The sequence below is a fragment of the Felis catus genome, chromosome E2, assembly GCF_018350175.1.
Source record: "Felis catus isolate Fca126 chromosome E2, F.catus_Fca126_mat1.0, whole genome shotgun sequence".
NCBI classification, from domain to species: domain Eukaryota; kingdom Metazoa; phylum Chordata; class Mammalia; order Carnivora; family Felidae; genus Felis; species Felis catus.
In genome coordinates, this window is record NC_058382.1 from 10,953,691 (window position 1) to 10,973,070 (window position 19,380).

At 51.7% G+C, this 19,380-nt stretch overlaps 1 protein-coding gene and 2 long non-coding RNA genes across 4 annotated transcripts; 1 reads left to right on the forward strand and 2 right to left on the reverse strand.

Annotated features, from left to right (window-relative positions):
• Positions 1 to 868: 868 nt before the first annotated feature.
• Positions 869 to 18,527, forward strand: FBXO46 (F-box protein 46). Of its 2 annotated transcripts, XM_045047172.1 has the most exons (3): positions 869 to 1,004; positions 13,595 to 15,411; positions 17,555 to 18,527. In XM_045047172.1, the coding sequence occupies exons 2-3, from the start codon at positions 13,677 to 13,679 to the stop codon at positions 17,641 to 17,643; spliced, it is 1,824 nt and encodes a 607-aa protein (XP_044903107.1). In that variant the 5' UTR covers positions 869 to 1,004; positions 13,595 to 13,676; the 3' UTR covers positions 17,644 to 18,527. The 2 variants fall into 2 exon arrangements, with proteins under 2 accessions (XP_044903107.1, XP_006941162.1); XM_006941100.5 differs by lacking the exon at positions 17,555 to 18,527 and having other exon boundaries at positions 13,595 to 16,122.
• Positions 9,790 to 11,212, reverse strand: LOC123382438. Its single transcript, XR_006590809.1, has 2 exons — positions 10,764 to 11,212; positions 9,790 to 10,197 (listed from the first exon to the last, which is right to left on the reverse strand). It is a non-coding gene; the product is annotated as an uncharacterized LOC123382438 (long non-coding RNA).
• On the reverse strand, positions 12,597 to 13,595 carry LOC123382439. The gene is made up of 2 exons (XR_006590810.1): positions 13,461 to 13,595; positions 12,597 to 13,247 (listed from the first exon to the last, which is right to left on the reverse strand). It is a non-coding gene; the product is annotated as an uncharacterized LOC123382439 (long non-coding RNA).
• Positions 18,528 to 19,380: the final 853 nt, after the last annotated feature.

The following is a 19,380-nucleotide window of genomic DNA, read 5'->3' on the forward strand; positions in this document are numbered from 1 at the left end:
TCAGTTCAAATCACTTTCTTGCTGTATTGCCATGGAGAAGGGTTTTAATTTCTTTTTGCCTTAACTTTCACGAAGTTGGAATACTACTTGGGTTGTCTGGGGGCGCCTGGTTGGCCCAGTCGGTGAAGCGTCCGACCTCAGCTCAGGTCAAGATCTCCTGGTCTGAGAGTTAGTTCCAGCCTGCGTTGGGCTCTGTGTGGACAGCTCAGAGCCTGGAGCCTGCTTCCGATTGTGTACCTCCCTCTGTCTCGGCCCCTTCCCCGCTTGCGCGCGCGCTCTCTCTCTCTCTCTCTCTCTCTCTCAAAAATAAATAAACATTAAAAAAAAAAATACTTGGGTTGTCTGCAGGGTGTCTGGCATATGGTTAGTATGCAATACATATTTACACAAGGCTTATTTACACTGTTCTGGGCGCTTGAAGGAGATACAAAGGTGCCTGCCCTCGTGGAGCTTCTATGATGTTGACTAGTTCCTAGTTCGTGGGGCTTTCCTCCCTTCTAACACTTAATGTTATCATTTGTAAATTAGGAGGTGGTGGTAAGAAAATCAGGAGGTGGTGGTGGCGATGGAAAAAATGTCTGAGAAAGTAGAGGGCACTGTTTATTATGTTAATTAGTATAACTAAACGTGCTCTTCCCCCGCTCTCCACCCCTCACAAACGTCTCTTGGCAATTTGCTCAATTTCTTCCAAAGGGCCCCGGGCCAAAATGGAGGAGCCTGGACTCCATCTCCCAGAGCGCCTGGCGGGGAGCTCTCTGCGCCTGCGCCGCAAAGTGCCCTCTCCGCCTCCTGGGAGTTAGAGTCGAGCTTCTCCCCAGCCCGCCCAGTTTGCTTCCTTTCTCCACCTCCAAGCTTGATCACGCTGCCTTCTGGGAGGTGTAGTCCGTGGCCACTCGGACTCCAATTCCCAGCGGGCTTCGGGGCGGGAACCCGGAAGGGGAGGCTGGAGAGGAGCGAGTGGGGGAAACCCGCGTAGCCGAGAAGAGCTGCGGCGCGGAGAGATGGTGAGAACCCCGAGCGGGGGCTGGGGACGCTGGAAAGCTGGGGCGGAGGTTCGGGGCCGGTGGCGAGAAGGAAGGGGCAGTGGCTAAAGAAGAGGCTGGACGAGGAGAGATCGCTTTGGGGAGGGGTTTGGGAGAAACGGGAGCCGGAGGGAGTAGTAGAAGAATGGGGGCTGGGGAGGGGTCTTGGAGGTGGGGAGGGAGTCGAGCCTTGGGATTGATTGTAAGGGAGCTCCGAGCTGGGGAAGGGAGTCCCGAGTTGGAGAAGGGGCTGGGCGTCCCGACAGAGGCCCTGAAGGGAGCAATTTCGAGGGGGAGTAGCCTGGGGGATGCGGAGAGGCATGGGAGTCAGGGCTAGATGAATGAGGGGGTCTGTAGGCTCCGAGGGAGAAGCCAGCTGTGGCTGCGGTGGGTTGGGGCCTCTAGATCGGACTGGGGGCAGGAGGGCAAGCTGAGGTGGTGGAAGGAGAGAAATCAATGGTAGAGTGATGTGTTGGTTAGGCTACCGTACTGGGAATGGGTGGAGAGCATGAGATTAGGCGCCTGGATGTAACGATAGTTTGCCTAGACCAGCCGGAGACTCCCAAGATACTGGACAGTCACAGAACTAGGATAAGACGGCCAGAAAGGGCCACAGAGAGAACCTTTTGCACTCGCGTTTCTCCAGTGGGATCTCGAAAAGTGTAGTGGTTGATGTGTACTGGCGGTCCAGCCTTCAGATCTCATTCGGTCACTCCTCGGTGACCTGAACAAGTCTCCCTTCTCTGAAACTTGGTATCTGAGTTGTGGGAACAACTTGCCACTGAGAAGAGGGAGGGCCTCTTAAGATTGTTACCCTCTCTTGCAATAAGTCCCCAGTCTCAGAGCTGTTGGTGGGAAGTTCCCCACCCCAGGAATGTGACTGGGTCACAGGTGCTGATGGATTCCCTCCTTATCAGTCCAACCCCGGAGGCAGTTTCTCAAAACCTGGCACTGCTCTGGGCATATCCCGGCTAAGAAGCATGCCATGCCCGGGCTCTCCTCAGTGGATTACAGCTGACATTTATGGTTTAGGAAGTGCCTGGCCCTTCTCTTAGCTCTTGGTGCATATTAACTCATTTAATTCTGGCAACACCCCTAAGGTGTAGGTGCTGTTACTATTTCCATTCTACAGAAAGGAAGCAGAGGCACAGAGAACTTAAGCAACTTTCCTAATGTCATCCAGCATTGCATGGTAGGCTCAGGATTCCAAGCTAGGCATACTGGCCCAGAATCTGCTTTCACCGCTGCAATTCAGTCCCTTTGCCTTGTACTGAAACGCCAAGAGTAGGGCAGAGACTCGAGAACAGAGGCAGTCTTCAGTTTGAATTGTGGTTCTGGCATTTGCTGGGTGACCTTGGGCAAGTCTTTTGACTTCTCCTTAACTAGGAAATGGGATCGGTAACCCTAGGAAGGTTAGAGGATCCAGGGAGGTCAGCACGTAAAGTTCTTGGAGTAAGTGCTCAATACACATGAGTTAGCATTTTTTGAGCGGGAGCGGGAAACAGACTCGAGAGAGAAAGTGGAAGACAGCGACCAGTGAGGGAGACATCAGCCAGTCTGCCTCCTTTTCGTTCTCTCACAGATTTCCCCCTTATCTCACCCTTCTGGTGTCCCACCCACTACCCGTAGGCTCCCATGTTCAAGGGCGACTCCCCAAGGGGGGTTTGCTCAGAGACTCAATCTGTCCCCATTCCCATCGCCAGCCAAATATAAATAATTCACTTCCCAATGCCCAGCCTGGCCCAGCTCCAGGTATCTCAGTGAATAGGAAATATTTCCAACAACTGTGTTTTCTTACCCCAACCTTTGGGTCATTCCAGCCTCCCCCGGGGCAGTTAGGTAACTTTGTAATTCATCTTGAAACAGTTTGGTTCATTTGTTGTGAGGCTTCCTGAGTTTATCACATAAGTTTTCTGACTCTGATGGGAAAGTTTATGCTGAAAAGCACTGGCCTCAGGTACACCGGGGTACAAAGCCCTTCCTCTGCGCTGTGTGTCCTTGGCCAAGTTGCATTCCCCCTCTGGCCCTCGAGTTTTCTTGTGTAACCTGGGGCCACATTCCAAGCACGGGGCTCTTGTAAGGAGATGAGAAGGTAACGTATATAAAATGTTTAGTGAATACGAAGTATGAGGTGTTTTTATGATTTTTATTCTTTCGAGAAAGAAACTATTGAGCATACGCTTTGGAACCAGAATGCTCAGATTTGAATCCTGGCCCCATCACACACTAGCTGTGTGACTCTGGGCAAGTCACTTAACCCCTCTGGACCTCGGTTTCCTCTTCCAGAAAATGGGGGTTCCTTCCTTGAGTAGTTCACAGTGTTGATGGAGCACCTCCTATGTGTAGACTGACACCTTGCCCCTGGGGAGCTTGCTGTTGTCACAGCATTGGTGACATTCGTGCTCATTTTTCGGGTTTGGGATTTCTCTTACTGATTCATTTGCAGCCCCTCGTGCTAGCTTTGCCTGCTGTCCTTGCTTTCAGGGGTCTTTAACCCTTTGTCTTCAGCTCTCAGTGAGTTATCTGAAAACTTATTGCTTTGGGGGTAAAGCGTGCCAGCCTCTCACTTGTCCCTGTGCGTGTATGTCACATCTGGGGTCCCCTGGGGTAAGGTGACACTTTGCTCCCCCTTTCCTTTATTTGTCCGTCTTGGGAAATGTGCCTGCCTTCCAAGTCATTTTGCCTTTTCTTAAAATCTTAAGTGTGTTTTTCAGCCTGCGCCTGTCCGAAGCTTACTCATACAATGATATTTTTACCATTTCTTTTCTTTTCTTTTTTTTTAAAGTAGGCTTCATGCCCAGCATGGAGCCCAATGCAGGGCTTGAACTCACGGTCCTATGATCAACACCTGAGCTCAACACCTGAGCCGGGGCGCCTGGGTGGCTCAGTCGGTTAAGCATCTGACTTCAGTTCAGGTCAAGATCTCGCGGTCCGTGAGTTCGAGCCCCATGTCAGGCTCTGTGCTGACAGCTCGGAGCCTGGAGCCTGCTTCGGATTCTTTGTCTCCCTCTCCCTCTCCCCCTGCCCCTCCCCCGCCTCAAAAATAAAATAAACACTAAAAAAAAAAAATTAAAGACCTGAGCCGAGATCATGAATTGGAAGCTTAACTGACTGAGCCACCCAGCTGCCCCTATTTTTACCAGTTCTAATGGTATATTTCTAGTAGCTCTGGTAATGCTGTATTATTCCTAAAAGTACAAGTTTTCCTGGCTTGTCACCTGCTCCATGATGCCATTCTAACCCCTCGATTAAGATCATAACCCTCACTATGGGGCTCCCGGGTGGCTCAGTTAGTTAAGCATCTGACTCTTGATTTTGACTCTTGATTTTGGCTCGGGTCATGATCTCATAGTTTGTGAGATCTGACGGCACAGAGCCTGCTTGGGATTCTCTCTCTCCTCTCTCTGCCCCTCCCCGGCTCACGTTCTCTCCCCTCCTCTCTCCCTCAAAAATAAATAAACTTAACAACAACAAAAAAAGATCATAATTTCCACTTCCACTCCCAGTCCTCCTACTCGCCGTATTTGTTTCCCCATAGCGCTTGCCACCTTGGAACTTAACTTACTCTATTTTTACTGTTACTGCCTCCAATTAGTATGTGAGCCCCAGGAAGGCGAGGATTTTTATCTCTTTTTCCCTGCATATCCCCAGTGCCCGGAACAAGCGGCTGGCACACAGTACCTGCTCTGTAAATATCTGTTTCATTAATAGGGGAGACCCAGTACACGACAGGAACAAAGGAATGTCCATATTTTGGTTACTATGAGGGACTAGGGTCAGTTTCACTTCAGAGTTCTTAAATAAAGAGGGACGGAGTCTTTGGTTCGGCCAGTGATTTCCAAACTGTTAGGTAGTCTCACGTTCTCTTAATAATCCCAGAGCCTGGGGGCGCCTGGGTGGCTCCGTGGGTTAAGTGTCTGACTTCGGTGAAGTGTCTTGACTTCCGCTCAGGTCATCATCCCGTGGTGTGTTCCTGAGTTCGAGCCCTGCACTGGGCTCTGTGCTGACAGCTCAGAGCCTGGAGCCTGTCTCCCTCTGTCTCTGCCCCTCCCCCACTTGTTCTCTCTCTCTCTCTCTCTCTCTCTGTCTCTGTCTCTGTCTCTCTCTCTCTCTCTCTCTGTCTCAAAAATAAACAAACATAGGGGCGCCTGGGTGGCGCAGTCGGTTAAGCGTCCGACTTCAGCCAGGTCACGATCTCGCGGTCCGTGGGTTCGAGCCCCGCGTCGGGCTCTGGGCTGATGGCTCAGAGCCTGGAGCCTGTTTCCGATTCTGTGTCTCCCTCTCTCTCTGCTCCTCCCCCGTTCATGCTCTGTCTCTCTCTGTCCCAAAAATAAATAAACGTTGAAAAAAAAATTAAAAAAAAAATAAACAAACATAAAAAAAATAATAATCCCAGGGGCACCTGGGTGGCTCAGTCGGTTAAGTGTCTGACTTTGGCTCAGGTCAGGATCTCACTGTTCATGAGTTCAAGCCCCGCATCAGGCTCTGTGCTGATGGCTCAGATCCTGGAGCCTGCTTCAGATTCTGCGTGTGTGTGTGTGTCTCTCTCTGCCCCTCCCTGCTCATGCTCTGACTCTCTGTCTCTCAAAAATAAATAAACATTGAAAAAAAAATTTTTTTTAATAAACATTGAAAAAAATAATAATCCCAGAGACTGAACACTGAGCCTCTCCTTGGTGCCTAGCTGACACTGAGCCCTGTACCAAGGTTGATCTCAGTGAATCATCAACCAGCCCGTGGGTGGGTATTGTTATTATCTGCATTTTACAGCGGAGGAAACTGAGGCACCGAGGGTTAAGCACCCTGCCTATGGGCACATAGGGAAAAGTGGGAAAGCTGGGGTGTCTGCAGGCCCTGCCTGGATTCTTTCTGCATCTTGAATCTCTAGATCCTGAGGATTTGGATGATTCCTATCACTAGGGAGCTGTTGGGAAGGAAAATTTGAGAGGGAGGCAGAGCCCAGCAGACCCTGAGGCCAAAAAGCCGAGAAAGGGGCCTGGATGAATCAAGGTTGTGGACCGAATGGTGGCAGGAGTGGGGGTGGAGAGGGTGGGGGACAGAAGCAGCAGGACCAGGAACAGAGCTCTGGTAAGAAGCCACCGATTCCTGCGGGACGGTGGACCAGTGCATTCCCTGAGCACCTGCTCTGTGCCCAGCCCTGTGCTGCCGTGACCCTGACAGCCCTATCCCTGGGATGGAGGCGCCCCGAGGGCGGGGGTTGGTGGGGACATCACCGTGAGTCAGAGTGAGGGGGCCCAGGCATCCACTTTTTGTTGCCTTTCTCCTTTCTTTGCTTTCTCCTGCTGTAGTTGACATTGTCTCCAACTTCTTAAGATGTGCACTTAGCTTGCGAATTGTTAGCCTTCCTCCTTTCTTTGTGCATTGATGGGAACGGGTTCTCCCTAGACCTCCTGCACCGCGCTGTCCTCCCAGGCTGTCCCTTTACCTTCATGTGGGGATTCCTTTTGCCTCGCTTCCGGGGCTACGCTTAGTTCTTTGATCCGATAGCTCCCTTTTTCTTCGTTCACTGTTTTCATATTGGAGAAGCAAATCCTCCGGTAGCTTCCTGAGAAGGGTTCCCGGACAGGTATTTTTGCTTTTGCAGACTTGCGCCTCTCACAGAAAGGTTTTCAGCAGGGGAGTGATGTGGTCTGATTTCTGTTTGGAGCAGTCTCTCTGGCTACCGTGGAAAGGATAGAGCCAGAAGAGCTAAACTAGGCCAGTTGAGCCAAGTGCGGAGGCTGGAGCATCTGTGCCTTCGAGGAGAGGTCCCAGCCTTCCAGAAACCCACAGGGTGGAGGGGAGATGGGCCCTCACCCAGGTCATTGTCATTCCGCAGTGACAGGTGACAGGTGCTGCCAGAGGAGGCCTCAGGAGGAAGAGATCCTGAATAGCTTGGGAGGGCACTCCCGAATAATTCCTGGAGGAGGTGCTGGGGGCAGGCTTTCCCCACGGGGGCTTGTCTGGAACCAGCCAGCTTTTCCCAAGAGGTCCCCAGTAGCCCAAGGGAAGAAGGGCAGTGTGGCAGGGTTAGGAGTTTGTTCCAACAAATATGCGTCGCATATCTCTGATGTGTTAGGGCATTGCCTCTCCAATTTAAACGTGCATACGAATCCCCAAGAGAGTTTGTCAAAGGGCACATTCCGACTCAGCAGGTGTAGGGCAGAGCCCGAGACTATGAGACTACGTTCCCTTTTTTTTTTTTTTTCATTTTTTATTGTATTTACTTATTCTTTTAAGTTTATTTATTTTGAGAGAGAGAGCAGGGGAGGGGAAGAGAGAGAGGGAGAGAGAGAGAGAGAGAGAGAGAGAGAGAGAGAGAGAGAGAGAGACTCCCAAGCAGGCTCCTCACTGTCAAGCACAGAGCTCGACCTGGGGCTCAAACTCACAAACTGTAAGATCATGACCTGAGCCGAAATCAAGAGTCAGAGGCTTAAAGCTTAACCGACTGAACCACTCGGGTGCCCCAAGACTACATTGCTAACACACTCCCAGGGGCCACTGTTCCAGGGAGAACGGTCTGAGTCGCCAAGTGCTCAGTGCTGTTCTAAAAGCTGGGGATCTAGCAGTGAAGTAAAGTGGACGAAACCACCAGTCCTGCGGGAGCTTGCGTTTTAGTGAGGGGAGACCGACAAACTTTATAGACAAAGTTTATAGTATATTAGATAGTGATATGTGCTAAGGAAAAAAGCAAATCGGGGGCCCCTGGATGGCTCCGTCGGTTGAGCATCCGACTCTTGATTTCAGCTCAGGCCATGATCGCAGGATCATGAGATCGAGCCCCCCCATGGGGCTCTGTACTGAGCTTGGAGTCTGCTTAGGATTCTCAGTCCCTCTCCCTTTGCCCCTCTCCCCTGCTTACATGCGCTCGCGCTCTCTCTTCTCTCTCTCTCTCTTTCTCAAAAAAAAAAAAAAAAAAATCGGGAAGGGAAAGGAGGATGTATGTGGCTGTTGCTGGGGGGACTGCAGTTTTTGAGGACGGAGTAACTTGATCCACACAAAGTGCTGCTCGGTGAATAAAGCTGCTGGTACTTCGTGAACTCCTTTCACAAAGCTGTGTCTGAGGGCAATTACTTCGCCCTTCTGTGCCTCCACTTCCTTGAAACGAGGTCAGAAATGGCGAGGTGATGTGAGAATGAAGTGAGTTAATATCCGTAAAACGCTCCGAGCCAAGCCTGGCAACCAGCGAGTGCTCGAGGGTGAACCGCCGTCGTTGATCGACATTTTCTCTCCTGATACATTCATGTGGGTCACGACTGTTTATTTGGACGTCTGCCCCCTTTCTCATGAGCTCCTCGTGGTGAGCTCAGTGTCATCTCTGTGTCCCCAGCGCCCAACTCCAAGCCAGCACACAGGAGGGCCTCTGAATGTCAGCTAGGGGATTCTCCAACTGTTGGGATCTTTCCACCACGGGTGTTGATGGTGTGGTTCAGTTCCTTACTAATTTCATCTGTCCAGCCCGTCTCTTCTGGGGAGATGCTTTGCGGTTTCCCACCACAATTGTGGAGTGGCCAGACTGTTTGCCGTCCTGTTTTCTGGCTTTATATATTTTGACGCCAGCGTGTTATTAGCATGGATCGGGAACGTTCGTCTATGATGGGTCGGTTTGTTTTGTTACCAACTTTGTGTGTACCGATACCTCTTGCTTTTGTCAGATGCTGCTATTTCTTTTTTCTTTCTTTTTTTCTTTAAACGTTTTAAGGTTTGTTTATCTATTTTGAGAGCGAATGCACGTGGGCTTGCGCTTTCAGGGTTGCACAAGCGGAGGAGCGGGGGAGGGGCAGAGAGAGAGAATCGCAAGCAGGCTCCCTGCCGTGGGACTTGAACCCATAAACCACGAGATCGCGAGATCATGACCTGAGCCGCAAGCAGGAGTCCATTGCTTCACCGACTGAGCCACCCAGGGGCCCCGCCGTTTTTTTTTAAACGGTATTGGCACTCTTCTACTTGTCTCTTGGTTCGTATTTGTCTGGTCTTTTTCTTTTCTTTTCTTTTCTTTTCAACTTTCAGTCTTCTGGGTCACGATGTTTTACAGTATTGGACCTTCATGGAGCATTCTCTGAAAGCTGACCTCGGGTAGGGCCATGTGGAGGGTTCAGTGTGTGGGAAGTTAGAAAATTCTGCCCCAGTGACCTCGGACACAGACAGAATCTGGCTGTGAAACAGAGTCTACACTGCCAGGCCTCGTAAAGTTTAAGACAGGGAGCTGCAGGGGAGGTCCATCCATTCAGTCTCAACGCTGGGCAGTGCTGCTGGGGACACCGTAATGACCATGACTGCTCTGGCCCTTCTGGGTTCACTGTCCAGCAGAAGAGACAAATCCATCTGTAGAGACAGTGATGACTCAGCATGGGCAGGGCTGGGACTCGTCCGAGATCCTTCTCTGGGCAGGTGGGAGGTTTCCCCGGAAGGGAGCTCAGGCAAGCCCTCCCTGTTACATTTACATTTGAGCAAAGCAAATGGATTAAAGGACTGAGCCACGTGGAGATCTGGAGGGAGAGCATTCCAGTTAGTGGGAAGAACCAATGCAAAGACCATGGAAGGGAAGAGTTCGGTGACTTTGAGGAGTCACAGCAAGGCGCCCGAGGGGGGGAGCGCAGAGGGGGAGTCTGATCCAGGCTCGGAGATTCGCTTCTTAGAGAAAGGAATGGCGGAGCTAGTACCCCAGAGAATATATAGCAAAGCAATGGGGCACAGCGTTCTAGAATCAGATTCCCTGGATTCCTATCCCTGCTCCCACTCGCACCAGTTCTGCGTAGGCCACCTGTCTGGCTTCTGTTTCTTTATTCTTACACTGGAGAGGATAATAGTTTCTACTGAGGGTCAGACAGGGTTGCAAGTACTCAAACCACTCTCTATGCCAGATCTGGTGCCCTCCGGGGTCCACTGGGGGTGTGGAGGAGTGAGGAGGGGTGAGGTTGGACTTGTAGGGTACCGGGGCTTTTTCCCAAGGGCACCAGGGAGTCATTCATGGTAGGTTTTGTACAGGGTAGTGACAGGGTCAGGTTTGTGCTTGAAGATCCTTCTGGCTGTGATGTGCAGGATTGGTGGAAGCAGGCACGGCTGGGGCAGGGTGGTGGAAGGACAGACAGGTGACACTTGGACAGATGGCTGCAGTGGAGTCACTTTGGATATCTCTTCAATCAGCCTGGCTTTGTAAGGATCTAGGTGAGCCCTGTTTAGTAGAAACATAAAGCGAGCCGTATGGGTAATTTAAAATCTTCTAGTAGCCACATTTTTTAAAAAGTCAAAAGAAAGAGATGAAGTTAATTTTAAGTAATTTATTTAAATTATATCCTAAGTATTATCATTTTAACAGGTAACTAATATTTAAAAAGCATTATTGAAAGTATTTAATATTCTTTCCTTGTACTAAGTCTGAGTCAGATTTGGGGCGCCTGGTTGCAAAGGCTGAATGGAGAGGTCCATTTGGACACACAGCTTGAGCCTTGAATGCCAAGCCCAGAGGCTTTTAGACTCAGTGCCGCGACAGAGGTGGGGAAGGCGGGTGGGGAGGCATCGCAGAGTTCTGCCATTTGTTTTTCAAGGATGATGTGATCCCGCTGCCCAGCTGCCCAGTTTCCCCCACTGGAAATCTCGGTCTCCAGGGTTCCCAACCAAACCTGGGCACTCAGATCTTTCTGCCCGGTTCCTTCTGCCCTCAATCCTGAAGCTGCCCGGCCCTTTAAATCTCAACTGTCAATCGGGGCTCCTGTTTAGAGGGAAAGCCGTGTAATGTACCTATCCCTGAATACCGTGGCCTCTGTCCTGGCCTTGATCCTCCGTTTTAGCAAGAAGTTGGGAATTGTTCCACGCTCTCTTACACTCCGCTGTTTCCACACCCCCTTCACCTCTCGCCTACTCCTCCCTCTTTCGAAGTTAGGCCCCTTCGCCAAGCCATTCCTTATATGGGCATGGCCCCGAACGGCAGCCGCTCATTGGCTGGGGGCGTCACGCGCGCGTCTGTCAACAAAGGGGCGGAGAGAAAGTAGTCGCGCGCCACCACGCGACGTCCGGAGAGAAGGAGTGAGGGGGCGGGCCCTCGTCTCTTGCGCGCGCATGCGTATGTGCTGCCTCCCTCTCCCGCCGCAGGGGGGCGGGGCTCGAGGGTGAGGGCCCTTTGGGGGCGTGTCTAGGTTTCGGGGGTCGTCCGAATGGGGGGACAGTTCAAAATTTGGGGCTCCCTTCGCAGTTAATTGTTATTTGGGGGCTTGAGAAAGTGTTTGCGTGGGTGTGGGGGATACTTGGGGTTCCCTTGAGCTTAGGGGGAGCCTTGGGGTTTGGGTTTGGGTTCGTTCGTAATGTGGAAGTTTCGGTTGTATTGTAGGGGTCTCCTTTGTGGTTTGAGATGTCTGGTGGGTTTGCGATTTGAGGAGCTCACGGAGAGACTTAGGAACAAAATAAAGAATCCAGGGGTACCGATGCTGGAGCCAGAATGCCTGGGCTTTCGCCGCCTCAACTTCTTCCTACCTGTCTGACCCTCGATTTGGGGTTAAACCTTTCTGTGTCTCATCTGGACACAGGAACTAATTAATACGCTAACCTGCTTCATCGGGACCGAGGAGGATTAGCAGGAATTGTTAGAACAGTATCTAATAAGCTCCAGCGAACACGCAATAAGCACATGTCAGTTGTGAGGATTCTTTGGGAGCATTTGGGGGTTTGGGGGACTTTGAAAAATATAAGGTTTGGGATTAGTCTTATGTGTTAGGGAGCTTTTATGTTTTAGGTTGTTTTTTGTTTTTTTTTTTTTTCAGTCGAAGGGCTTGTGTGGAATTAGGAAATACATGTAGAGGTTTAGGAAGTATTTGAAGGGGAGTATAGGATTTCAGGAGACTCCTCTTTTGGGGGTATCTGTGAGGTTGGGAAATCACTGTGAATATCGGAGTCCTTGGTAGACATGGGATTTGCGAGGGGTTCCTTGAGATTGGAGCCTTCTGTGCTGGAGGGGATATTTATAGGTTTAGGAATTTAAATTAGGTTTGGAGAGAGTCTGGATATTTGGGGGAAGGCATATATTCTGAAGATAAGGGTAGGGTCTGAATGGAGGATTTCAGAGGGTAGCCAAGTTGTAGAGTGATCTGTAGAGCATCTATAGAAAATGGCTTTTGCTATGTTTGTGTGTCTATTCCTGAGCATTTGGATGTATTGATGAATGGTAGACTTCGTCCTCTATAGGTTTTAGGGGTTGTATGGTGATTCTTGTTTGAAACAAAGAACTGGGATTTCAGCAGGGGTTGTAAGTATTTGAGGGGAAGGTGGGATCATGGATTATGAGGGATAAGTATTTTTAGGATTAGGACTCTCTTTGTGACTGGTGTCTGTGGGTGTTTGGAGGCTGTCTGGATTTTGAATGCTGTCCACAGGACCACGAAATGATGGAATTTTTAGTGGTGTCTGTGGAATTGCCTGAATTTAGAATTCGGGACCCCTGGAATAGTCTGTAGTGCAGGGGTCAGCTGACTTTTTCTATAAAGGGCCAGATAATGAGTATTTTAGACTTTGCAAGGCCGTATGTCCTCTGTTGCAACTCTTCTGCCATTGTAGTATGCAAGCAGCCATAGGTAGATGAGCATGTTTCAGTAAAACTTTATTTGCAGAGACAGGCAATGGGCTGTAGTTTGCTGACCCCTGGTCTATGGGCACGTGGGAGGTTGGAGGTTTGGAGAGTATTTTGGTTTCAAGATGCCTGGAGGGAGATGGGCCCAGGGAACGATTGAGACGGAGGGATGTGCTGCCTGGTGGTCCTGCAGTGCAAAGCGGTCACGTCAGACTCAGTGGCAGAATTGTCTCCAGAGTGGGTCATGCACAAAGTCGTCGCAAAATAAAACGGTCGTCATTAAGAGAGCCCTGAATTGAAAAGTCCTGAAACCAAGTTTGAGGGCCTGGTGTTACGCCAAGTAAACCCTTCCCCACTCAGTTGACCTGTGTCCACCAGAGCAGGCCTTCTTATCCCAGAGGTCTGTGGCTGTGCCTAACGGAACTAATCACCTGCACGGTCTTGTGCGAGTGTGTGCGTTCTTTCTGGGCGAGGACACACAGCTTTGAGGGTGTCTCAGGGAGCCCCACGACTTGAACAAAGTGAAGAGCCGATTTCTTAAGGGCCTGGCTGGCTGTGACCTTGGATTTTCTCCCCCTGCCCAGCCTACCTCATTCCTTCCTCCGTGGGCTCAAGTAGCCGTAGCTGTGGGTAGGGCTGGGAATTCTTGTCTTTTGAGGAACTGGCTGTTGGGTGAGCAAGGAGACAAAGGAGGACCTGTCAGTTGCTGCTTTCACTAGAGTCCAGGGTTATGGTAGCAGGAGACCTCTGGATCGTGAGTGAGGGCAGTCGGGCCACGGAGTACGACCTGCATGGTTGCGACAGGCTGCCGGCTCTGGTTACCTTCTGGGTGTTTAAAGACCGGCTCTCATCCCCTCTGCAGCCCTCCCTTTGCTCACCTGTGCAGCGGGGCAGGAGTAGAGTTCTCAGTGGTCTAAGTTGGTCTGTCCCCTCAGAAGAGGTTGAGGCCGGGGTGGTAGGAGGAGGGCAAGCTATTCCCCCACCTCCCCAACCTCCTCTTCCCTGTCTCCAGGTGGCCTGCGGAGCCTCCCCTGACCATCCAGGCAGGTCCTGAAATGCGGTGAACCCCGGCCTGTCTGCTACCGTTTCCCAGGATGGACCGCAGCGGCCTCCTGCCCTTCCAGCTCTGGTGCCCCCGGCCCTTTGGCACCTACTCCCAGAACCAGCCGCGCCCGCCTGCCGCGGCCCTCAAGCCATCAGCCTGCCCAGAGCCGGGCAGCGGGGCCGAGCCAGACCACGGGCCTGCCCACTCAGAGAACACCCCGCCCACCTTGGCCACGGAGGCCCCTGCCTCCCAGCCTGCCCCGCTCCTCTCCGCAGCAGCTGCTGGCGATGAGGGGCGAGTCCTGCTGGACACGTGGTACGTGATCAAGCCCGGGAATACAAAGGAGAAGGTGGCCTTCTTTGTGGCCCACCAGTGTGGTGGGGGCAGCCGGGCCAGCTCCATGAAGGTCAAGGGGCACTGGGGCAGTGACAGCTCCAAGGCCAAGCGGAGGAGGCGCTGTCTTGAGCCTACTAAGGCTCCACCGGACCCAGGGGGCCGAGAGGGGCCCCCTGCCACTGAAGGGGCCCCGGCCTCAGCTGGTGAGGATGTAGACCTGCTCTCTGTGGCCGAGATGGTGGCCCTGGTGGAACAGCGGGCCGCCCTGGCCCTGCAGAACTACCCACGCCCCGGCACCCCGGCGCCTGTGGTCTTCGTGTCGGCTGAGCAGGGTGGGCCTGCCAAAGGGCTGGGGTCCGAGCGGAGGTCTGGTGGCGGGGACTGTAGCCGCGTAGCTGAGGCAGTGGCCCACTTTGAGGCCCAGCGGGACAGCCCTCCAGCCAAAGGCCTCCGCAAAGAGGAGCGGCCTGGGCCCGGCCCAGGGGAGGTGCGCATCGCCTTTCGTATCTCCAACGGCCGAGAGCCCCGGGCGCCCGACGGCAGCTTGCCCAACGGGAGCAGCGGCCGGCCCGGTTGTGCCTACCCTGGCAGCCCAGGCCCCGGGGCCCGAGCCAAGGACAAGATCACCTGTGACCTGTACCAGCTCATCAGCCCCTCTCGGGATGCCCTGCCCAGCAATGTGGAGTTCCTTCTGGCTCGGGCGGATGAAGCCAGCGAGGGGGAGAGCCCGGTCCCTGCCAGGCCTGAGGACACTCCCCCGGCGCCCCCTCCACCCCCTGCCCGGGACTGCGGCGCGTCAGGCTTCCACGTGGACGTGGTAGTGACGGGTGTGGTGGACGAGTGCATCTTCTTTGGCAAGGATGGCACCAAGAATGTGAAAGAGGAGACGGTGTGCCTGACGGTCAGCCCCGAGGAGCCGCCCCCACCGGGCCAGCTCTTCTTCCTCCAGTCCCGGGGTCCGGACGGGCCCCCCGAGCCGCCCCCAGCCGACTCCCCCACCACCGCGCCAGGCCCGGACGACGCTGAGGGGACAGCGGACACCTCCCTGTGCCGCCTGTATCGGCACGTGTCGCACGACTTCCTGGAGATCCGCTTCAAGATCCAGCGGCTGCTGGAGCCGCGGCAGTACATGCTGCTGCTGCCCGAGCACGTGCTGGTGAAGATCTTCAGCTTCCTGCCCACGCGGGCCCTGGCGGCCCTCAAGTGCACCTGCCACCACTTCAAGGGCATCATTGAGGCGTTCGGTGTGCGGGCCACAGACTCGCGCTGGAGCCGCGACCCCCTGTATCGCGATGACCCTTGCAAGCAGTGCCGCAAGAGATACGAGAAGGGTGACGTGTCGCTCTGCCGCTGGCACCCGAAGCCCTACCACCACGACCTGCCTTACGGACGTTCCTACTGGATGTGCTGCCGCCGAGCGGACCGCGAGACGCCTGGCTGCCGCCTGGGTCTGCACGATAACAACTGGGTGCTGCCCTGCAACGGGCCGGGCGGGGGCCGGGCCGGCCGGGAGGAAGGGAGGTGAAGCCGGGGGAGGGGTGGGGGGAGAGCCCACCGTGCCCACCCCTCCCCCTGCCCCCTGGGAGCCCAGGGCCAGGACTGGGCGGTGTTGATCCCCTTCCAGAACCGAGATGGGGTTCAGGGGGATGATTGAGAAGGCACTCCGACCGACCCGACCCCTATTGGTTTTCTACTCTTCAGACCCAGGGCCCGTGGACCCCTCGAGCAGGGTGGTTTTTATCAGCATCTCAGTTTCTTCTCCGTTCAGCCCCAACACCCTCCTTGCCACTCCACACCCCAGGGACCCACCAGCAGGGAGCAGACGGCAGCTAATTTTGGTACTACTTAAGGGTTCCCCCATTCTGGCCCCCTTCTGCTGCACCCCCCGCCCCCATCCCATGCCAGCCAGTTCTTTGTCTCTGGAGCTGTGTTCTCCCAAGAGGCTGCAGCATGCAAAGCCAGTATCTCTCCTGACCTGCCACACCAGGGCTCACCTCCTCTTTAGGAATTGGGGGCCATCAGATCACAGATCGGATGTGGCACTTTTCACGGCAACCTGCCATTTCTAGACGTTTTCCCCATTAAAACAATAAAAAAAAAAAAAAAAATCACTGTTTTCTTCTTAACCTAAAGCTACCAGTCTCTTCGCTTCCCCTAAAGAAGAGAAAATAAAGCTGAAATATAAAAATTCCCCATCTCCCATTATTTAAACTATTGCCATCGCTTCTCTACCCCCCCCCCAAAAAAAAAAAGCTGTGAAGCCCTTTGCCTCGCTCTTGACAGCGTGGGGGGCCGGTGGGCAGGGACTGTGGGTTTGAATTTCCGGATTGTTTTTCCTTCCATTCTGGGTACTTGTTCAGGCATTGGGGTCTCTCCAGCCCCAGCCACGTGAGTTTCTTTAGAATCCTTTGGTCACCTGAGACCTTGATTTTTCAGGCAGTTTGGTCTGGGGTATTCTCGTTTGTTCTGTTTGGGGTTTTTTGTGTTTTTTTTTTTTTTTTTTTTTTTTTGGTTTTGGATTTTCATCCTTGTGGTTCTGGAAGCTTCTGGTGTGTGGCATCTGACCAGTTTTGAATTGGTCCTTTCTATAAAATCAATATTTATAAGGCTGGGCCCGGACTGGTTTGTGTGTTGTTTAGGGAGGGGGGTTGGAGAGAGGAGGGAGCCCTGGGCCACTGCATGGTGAGCTGGAAAAGACTGAGAAAAGAATCGTCAGCCAAGTCCCTTAGCTTGAGATTGTTTTTGACTCTCCTTCGTCTGTGTCCATTTGGATTCAAAAATCTCAACGTTATTAGTAGCCTAGACAAGATAGTTTTTATTTCTTTAGAGATCCAGGATGGGCAGGTACGGTGGCCCTGAAGTCATCGGGAACCCAGGCTGCTTCCGGCTCACTATTCTTTGGCTGTGGCCCCCATCCTCATGGTCTAAGATGGCTGCTAGAACTCCAGCCATCGTTATTTTGCAGGAAGAGAAGACTCCTTCCTCCCAGAACTACTGCACCATACAACATTTCGTTAGTCACAGCTTAAGCCACATGGAAGGGCTGCAAGGGAGACTGGGAAATGTTGTGCCTTAGCTGGTACATCATGCCCAACAACAAAAAAAAACTATTTTACTAAAGACTCCTGTGTTTCCCATAATTGAAGCTTTAAAATCCTCACTTACTAAATAAGAAGAGGAATTAAGTCATTGAAACAATTCAAGTATAAAGGAAGAGAGAAGAATGGATATTGAGAGCCAATTAACAGTCTCTGACATTCTCATCAGGGTATAAAAATGACCAGAGAGACTAGGATACATCACGGTCGTTATTTAATACTTAGATTTTGGAATCAAAGAGAGCTGGGTTTGAGTCTCGGCTTGGCTTTGTGGGCCAGTTTTCTGGAGGGAGAAACCACATTATTTGGATTCTTCTGCTGAAAAGAGGTAGTTAAAAAATCGTAAAAGCATCAAATAGCCAATATAATACAGTTAAAGGACACATCACGCCAGAAATTTAAGGGAAAGGTACATGGGGCATGGAAGCTACTTTTGCTCTGAGGGCATTTGCTTATGCCAACAAACTTGAGTTTCCTATTTGTAATCTTGTAGGGACAAGCAGACAGAAGTCAAGGCCAAGCCTGCCCAAGGTGGGAAATCTCACAGGAGCTGGGATCCCACCAAACTACAAGCTCCAGTAAGGATGACCCAGAAGACTGCAGAGAAGATGTTCTAAACACTGAGGGGAGGGGCGCCTGGGTGGCTCTGTCAGTGAAGCACCCGACTTTGGCTCAGGTCATGACCTCACGGTTCGTGAGTTCAAGCCCCGTGTTAGGCTCTGTGCTGACAGCTCAGAGCCTGGAACCTGTTTGAGATTCTGTGTCTCTCTCTCTCAAAAATAAACATTAAAAAAAATTTTTTTTTTTAAATAACACTGAGGGGAGCACAAGACCAAAGGAGAGAAAAAAGTGGACCCCAAGAATTCATGGACACAGGCTGGCCCTTGGCTCAGGTTTGTGGCCCAGGTTTGTATCATCTGTGTTGCAGGGTACTTCTTAGCTGAGACGTCTGGCAGAAACAAACATAAATCCTCTGGGGTAAGGAACTGTCATCTAGAATGCCCGCAAGTGATTTTTCAGACAATGACTAGTAGACGGTCACAGACAACAGCAGAAGCAGACTCACAAAGGCTTCACAGGGTGAACCGGTCAGGCACAGGTTAGAATACAGGTATCCCCCCCCCTTCCCGAAAGTTCAAGTTAATTCGCCTCGCCTTTACACAAGACCTACATTAGTACAGTAACGGCTCTTTTCATAAAAGTGAAAATCTTCAGATCTCTTTCCTTTAGTGAAAATAGGTACCAGTGTAGGTCTTTTTGTAAAAGTGGTGGGACATGAACTTTTGGAAAGCAGGGGATACTCTTTGTGGCTTATAGGTTTCATAGGATTGCTCTATACAAGAGCTTGGAAATCTGGGGGGTGGGGAGTGGGCGGAAAGAAGCCACAGGAGCGCCTGGGTGGCTTAGTTGGTTAAGCGTCCAACTAAGCTCATGTCCCGATCTCACGGCTAGTGAGTTCGAGCCCCACACTGGGCTCTGTGTTGACAGCTCACAGCCTGGAGCCTGCTTCGGATTCTGTGTCTCCCTCTCTCTCTGCCCCTCCTCCACTCATGTGTATGCGTGCTCTCTCTCTCTCTCTCAAAAATAAACATTTTTAAAAAGGGGGGGTGGGGGAGAAGGGAAAATGGGTGATGGGCATTGAGGAGGGCACTTGCTGGGATGAGCACTGGGTGTTGTATGTAAGCGATGAACCACAGGAATCTACCCCAAAAACCAAGAGCACGCTTTACACACTGTATGTTAGCCAATTTGACAACAGATTATATTAGTAACAATAACAGGAAAAAAAAAAAAGAGCCACAGACTCAATAACCCAAAGTAAAAACTCAATGGCTGGGCTAAACAGCACATAAGACATGACTGAAAAAAGATTTGTTGAACTAGAGCTAGGTCTGAAAGTAGCACAGAGACAAAAAAGAGACACACACAAAAATATGAAAGAATGTCATGGAAAATACAATGTCTAACATATTCAGTTGACCTTCTAGAATCAGAAGAGACAATGGTACAAAGATAATATTTAAAGACAGGATGGTTGGCGAATCCTAGACTGATGAATGACACCAACAAGCCCAAATAATTATAAGCAGAGCGAATTAAAAAAAAAGTGCCCCTAGACACGTTGCGTGAAAGTGTCCGGCTACATGAACTATAGCCATTGATTTCTCTGAAGCTGTTTGTTCAAGTGCAAAATGAGAATACTGACCCTTCTTTGAAAGATCGATGTGTGAGTCATCGGCACCTGGATTGCTCAACAGGTGTACTTCAGATAAACCTAGCGGCCCCTCCAGAGTTGTAAAACCAGAAAGCCCCTAGTTT

What these genes read in the sequence shown, in the direction of transcription:
- FBXO46 (XM_045047172.1), top strand. Translation starts at nt 13,677, where the DNA reads ATGGACCGCAGCGGCCTCCTGCCCTTCCAGCTCTGGTGCCCCCGGCCC. An exon ending in GACGCCTGGCTGCCGCCTGG is followed by an intron (nt 15,412 to 17,554) that starts GTCTGCACGATA and finishes GTAATCTTGTAG; the next exon opens with GGACAAGCAGACAGAAGTCA.